Raw genomic sequence first — 5,959 nt, forward strand, 5'->3', positions numbered from 1 at the left:
TTTTTTTTTTTTGAGACGTAGTCTTGCTCTGTCGCCCAGGCTGGAGTGCAGTGGCGCCATCTCGGCTCACTGCAAGCTCCGCCTCCTGGGTTCTCCTGCCTCAGCCTCCCAAGTAGCTGGAACTACAGGCGTCCGCCACTACGCCCAGCTAATATTTTGTAGTTTTAGTAGAGATGGGGTTTCATGTGTTAGCCAGGATGGTCTTGATCTCCTGACCTCCTGATCTGCCCACCTCAGCCTCCCAAAGTGCTGGGATTACAGGCATGAGCCACCGCGCCTGGCCTACAAATACTTCTACTCTTACATTAATGTCATCACTCTAATTTTTAAATTTCCTTTATGAATTCCTTGAAAAAAAAAAAAAGGCTGTCTCTTATTTGTCTGCTTATCAGGGTTCAGCATAGTACTTAACGAGTTGATGTAAACAGAACCAATTTTCACCCTTCTATCCTAAATTAAATTCTAACCCTTGGCTCCAATTCACTGGCAGAGGTTCCCACAGCTCAGAGCAAGGATAAAGAAGGACAAGGGTACCAGTGGCAGAAGGCAGAGAAGGGGCTCTGCAGTTGGGGAAGGGGGTGCAGGTTGGGAAGAGTCCCCAGGCTGCAGTGGTGTCTGCACAGTCTCCTCCAATGTCTATGGGAGGGATTGTTTCATATCGGATACCACCTCGGGCTAAAGGGCTAATAAGCAACTCCTCTCCTGGAGGCCCAGGTGCTTCGAGGGAAGTCACTGGTCACACAATACCCTTTCGGCTCTGTGTGAGTGGTCAGAGCAGCAAAGGCTAAACTCAAACAAAAATATGTCCTAGGAGTTTGTGGGCCAAGATCTTATCCACTGCATTCCCATATATTTATGGTCACCATCTCTAAATTTCCTCTCAGCTGTCATTCAATCATTTGAGAAAGATTTTTCTGACTGCCAACTATGTAGAGGGTACACTGTTAGGCTCTGGGGAACACAGGGATGCTTCTCAGGTAACGCACACTTGAACAGGGGGGTTAAAACACGGCATACATAACTGTCACCAGGGGAAGGATGAAAAGAGTTAAGGAATTAAGAGAAGAGAAAGATTAATCCAGGTAGGAAGATTAAGAAAGGCTCTGCAGAAAGGAGAGCTTAAGCTGGACCTTGAAAGTTGGATGGGAGACAAGAAAATGAATTCACAGAGATTGAAGAAGGGCACCTCACCACCCCACAGGGCAAAATGAGAGCTCTTCTAGGCAGGAGGAATTCCATGACCAAAGGCACAGAAGAGGAAACAGTATGGTAAGGAAACAGCAAGTGACTGCGAACAGAATCTAGGGTACCTCTATCAGATGCACACAGTAGATGAAGCACACAGTGGGGACTCAATAAATGCTGAAAGAACTGGGATAACTCTGGAAGAACTCTAATGGAAAAGTAAAGATACTGGCTCTATTCCAAGACTCCATCTCAAAAAAAAAGATACCGGCTCCATTCTGTAAAATAGAAAACAGGAGTTTCGGCCTGGCGCAGTGGCTCACGCCTATAATCCCAGCACTTTAGGAGGCCGAGGAGGGTGGATCACGAGGTCAGGAGACCATCCTGGCTAACACGATGAAACCCTGTCTCTACTAAAAATACAAAAAATTAGCCGGGCGTCCTGGCTGGGGCCTGCAGTTCCAGCTACTTGGGAGGATGAGGCAGGAGAATGGTGTGAACCCAGGAGGTGGAGCTTGCAGTGAGCCGAGATGGCGCCCCTGCACTCCAGCCTGGGTGACAGAGTGAGACTCTGTCTCAAAAAAAAAAAAAAAGAAAAGAAAGAAAGAAAACAGGAGTTTTGTTGTGTCTGAGAAAAATTCATCCAATTGTATTTTTATGAAAGAGCAGAAGGCCTATAATCCCAGCACTTTGGGAGGCCGAGGCAGGCGGATCACCTGAGGTCGGGAGTTCAAGATCAGTCTGACCAACATGGCGAAACCCCGTCTCTACTAGAAATACAAAATTAGTCAGGCATGGTGGCGCATGCCTGTAATCCCAGTTACTCGGGAGGATGAGGCGGGAGAATCGCTCGAACCCGGGAGGCGGGGGTTGCGGTGAGCTTAGATTGTGCCATTGCACTCCAGCCTGGGCAACAAGAGCGAAACTCCGTCTCAAAAAAAAAAAAAAGAAAGAAAAAGAAACAGCAGATGAAGAGAGTAACGTATGGTTAACAGTTAACAAAATTCTAGAAGTTTGGATCAATTAGCCTAATTTCCTGGGCCCAAGAGGCTAAATGATGTACTCAAACACTGTCTGAACTAAGGCAATGGTGTATGGAGAGAAGAGGGGAGACAGCTTCTTGGGAAACTACTTCAAAACCCATTTTCTTTTTCCTATTTGTTTTCCCAAGCATCTCGCTAAGTGGTGCACCATCCAGACTGGGGCTTACTCTGGCATCTGCTGTGCTATGCCCACAAGGTCCCCAACCTGCGACAGCCTCCTGGTTGTTCCTTTTCACTTCTGCTCTAGCCCTCAGTGCTACCAACACAGCGGATATCTCGGAGGGCACCTGTGTTCAATCACCATACCTGGACCTCTCCACAGAAGTTCCTTGCCTTAGTCAACGCCAAACCTGCCTGTCTGTTCTTCCAACACAGTAAGTAACATTTCTCTAAGCTCTACAACACTGTTTATGCCCTCCAGTCGGTTACGAAAAGCAGTAACCCTCCTAAAAATGTCAGAGATTGTATCGTTTGGTCCAAAGAGACTCCCGAATGAGAGACCATACAGCATCGCAGCAATTTTAAAACAAACCCTCACCGCAGGGGTCGGGCATCTCCCTGGGTCACCGAGGCTCACATCTTAAACACACGCCCTGAGCCATCCCCAGCGTCTGTCCCAGGAGGGTCGTGGACTTGACAGTGCACCGAGGGCCGGGCGCAGAAGAATCCGCACGGTCAGGGCCGCCCACCTCTCCCGCGCGGGGCGGTCCAGCCATGGAGGAGGGGCGGGGCAGAACTAGGTCCCGAGCGTCACAAGGAGGAAGTGTGGTGCCTCAGTGGGAACTGCGGATGACTCGGGGCAGAAGTCGGGAAGCGGGTTCAAATGAGGATGCAGGTGCTAGCACGAGGCTATCGGGAGAAGAATGGCCTGCGAGCCCCTGGGTGTGGGACAGGTTGAGGAACACCGGCGGAAGCCTCTCCTGGCCTCACCGGACCCTGCAACGGGGCCTGAGGTGATGGGCGCGCAGGGGGCGTCACGCGCTGGCAGACGACGGAGATACGCGGCGGATGGGGGGGGAAGACGGAAGGCAAGCTCACCTTCTTAACAGCTGGCTGGAAGTGGAAGTCACCAGCCTCCTTCAGATCCAGCCAGATCATGGGCATGCGGGGCACGGCCTCCATGGCGGCTGGCATCCGCCGGCCACCCGGCCACTCCCGTAGCTGCTGCAGCTGCTGGCTCAGCCGCGAGCCCAGCCCCGCCCCTTCGCGCCGGAAGTCACTGGTCACGGGAGGGAATGAAAAATACCACCTGCCTGCCGGGAGTTGCAGTTTCCTCCCCCGCCCGCGTGATCTTCTGCGCAGGCGCAGTCCCTGTTGCGCATGCTCAGTCTTCTTCGCGCGGAGGGAGTAGGGCCGGGAGGGGCTCGCCAGCTCGAGGCGAAAGGGTTTCTGGGTTAATAGTCTTCGTCCGCTAAACTGAGAGGCGCGGAGCGACCTTATTCCCGGCTCCCGGGCCAAGCCTGCCTACCGGCCCCTCCCGCCGCGCTCCTCCCTCCTAGGAAGAGCGTGAGAACTCAACTATGAACTTGCCCTCCCAAGTATTGTCAAGGGCCGTGGAGGACTGCTGCTGTGATAGAGATGACGTGGCGGGCGGGCCGCTGGGAAGAGATGACGCGAAAACTGGCTTAAGAGAGGGTGCGGAGGGGCACCTGGCCTGAAGGAGGGGGCTGAGAGCAGGGGGTTTCATTCCCAGTGCTGCGAAGGCTTTCGAGCTTTGGAACAGAAGAATGACTGACCAGAGACTGGCCTAATCAGCCCAGCCTGGGAGGCCGGGCAGTGCCCAAGGGAGACGGACGATAGGGAGGGAGCGCCTGGATGGAGCGTCTCTAGCGGAGCGAGGAGGCCCCTGGCCCTGTAGGAAAGTGGGTGGGGGAAGGTATCCGGCCAGGTGAGCTCCCAGGGACGCCCACGATATCTGGAAGGAGACCACGGAATGGAGAGCACCTGTTGCCTCTGTAGAGCGGACCTGTAGAGCAGGAATTGTTAAATCGTATGGCTGTATCACCTACTTTTAGAAATAAATAATAGGTTACTCGGGAGGCTGAGGCTGGAGGTTCAATCGCTTGAACCCGGGAGGTAGAGGTTGCGGTGATCCTAGATCGCGCCACTGCTCTCCATCCTGGGCGACAGAGCGAGACTCCGTCTCAAAATAATAGTAACAATAGAAATAAGTAACAGAGAATGACCTGGAGATAGTGAGTGCAAAAGTGGGAGTTGGGAGACCAGTGAGTCTTTTGTAGTCTTCCAGGAGACAGGTGACTGTGGCAAAGCAGAGGGAAGTAAAAAGTGAGCAAAGAAATATTTTGCCCACTTTGAGAAATATTTGAGGAATATTTTGGAGACAAAAGTATCAGAACTTGGAATGGATGGATGTAAGGGAATGAAGACGTCGAATATGATTTCCAAGCTTCTGACTTGTGCAGCTGGGTGGCTGTGGGACTGTTTACTGATAAGGGAAAACGGGAAGAGCAAAGGTTCAGGTCTGTGTTAAGCTCGAGGTCAAGGCCTTTGACTCGTTCCGGATGAAATGTGGAGACCACCATGTTTGGCGCGGTGGCTCACGCTTGTAATCCCATCACTTTGGGAGGCCGAGGCGGGCGGATCGCTTAAGCCCAGGAGTTCAAGACCAGCCTGGCCCACATGGCCAAACCCCGTCTCTACAAAAAATACAAAAATTAGCAGGACGTGGTGGCTCATGTACACCTGTAGTCCCAGCTACTCAGGAGGCTGAGGCGGGAGGATCTCTTGAGCCCGGGAGGCAGAGGTTGCAGTGAACCGTGATTGTGCCATTGCACTCCAGCCTGGGCGACAAAAGTGAAACCATGTGTCAAAAAAATAAAAAATTTGTGGAGACCGTGGGATGTGGGATCTGGGATTCTAAGACAGGCTTCACCCACAAGGTAGAGCCCTGGTCCCTTTGTTATGAGACCTTAAACCCTTTCAGGACTTAGTCAAGGGCCTAGCTTCATTCCAGTTGGAGTTGGAGCAGAAGAAAATGAAATTATATGAATGTTCATAGCAGTATCATTTCACAGTAGCCAAAAGGGAGAAGCAATTGATGTATGGATGCATGAATAAAGATGTTGTATGTACATACAATGGAATATTATTCAGCCTTAAAAAGGAATGAAAATCAGTTACATGCTGCAGCATGAATGAACCCTGAAGACATTATGCTAAGTGAAATAAGCCAGTTGCAAAAGGACAAATACTGTATTAGGCTTATTTGAGATACCTAGTCAGACAGATTTATGGAGAAAGAAAATATAATGGTGTTTGTCGGGCTGGGGGAGGGGAGAATGGAGAGTTACTCTTTAATGGCTGTACAACAATCTGAACATATTTAATGCCACTGAACTGTACGCTTGAAATTGTAAACTTTGTGGCCAGGCAGGTTAGCTCACACCTGTAATTCCAGCACTTTGGGAAGCCGAGGCGAGTGGATCGCCTGATTTGGGAGTTCGAGACCAGCCTGATCGACATGAAGAAACCCTGTCTCTACTAAAAATGCAAAATTAGCCGGGCATGGTGGCCCATGCCTATAATCCCAGCTACTCGGGAGGCTGAGGCAGGATAATCGCTTGAACCTGGGAAGCAGAGGTTGTGGTGAGCCAAGATTTGCGCCATTGCACTCTAGCCTGGGCAACAAGAGTGAAACTCTGTCTCAAAAAAAAAAAAATTTGTAAACTTTGTTAGGTATATTTTACCACAATTAAAATATATATATATTT

The 5,959-nt window shown here is 50.7% G+C and overlaps 1 protein-coding gene across 3 annotated transcripts in view; it reads right to left on the minus strand.

The window, feature by feature from the left end:
* PTPN23 (protein tyrosine phosphatase non-receptor type 23) overlaps positions 1–4,307 on the minus strand; it is a 32,748-nt gene extending 28,441 nt beyond the window's left edge. The window contains exon 1 of one of the 3 annotated variants that reach the window (XM_017855706.1): positions 3,267–3,616. In XM_017855706.1, coding sequence (XP_017711195.1) covers positions 3,267–3,362 — 96 coding nt within the window. In that variant the 5' untranslated portion in view covers positions 3,363–3,616. Of the gene's footprint in view, positions 1–2,766; positions 2,933–3,266 lie in introns of those variants that run through there. The other 2 variants (XM_017855703.1, XM_017855704.1) reach the window with 2 other exon arrangements.
* Positions 4,308–5,959: the final 1,652 nt, after the last annotated feature.

Source organism: Rhinopithecus bieti, unplaced genomic scaffold (assembly GCF_001698545.2).
Source record: "Rhinopithecus bieti isolate Rb0 unplaced genomic scaffold, ASM169854v2 scaffold_39746, whole genome shotgun sequence".
Classification (NCBI taxonomy): Eukaryota; Metazoa; Chordata; class Mammalia; order Primates; family Cercopithecidae; genus Rhinopithecus; species Rhinopithecus bieti.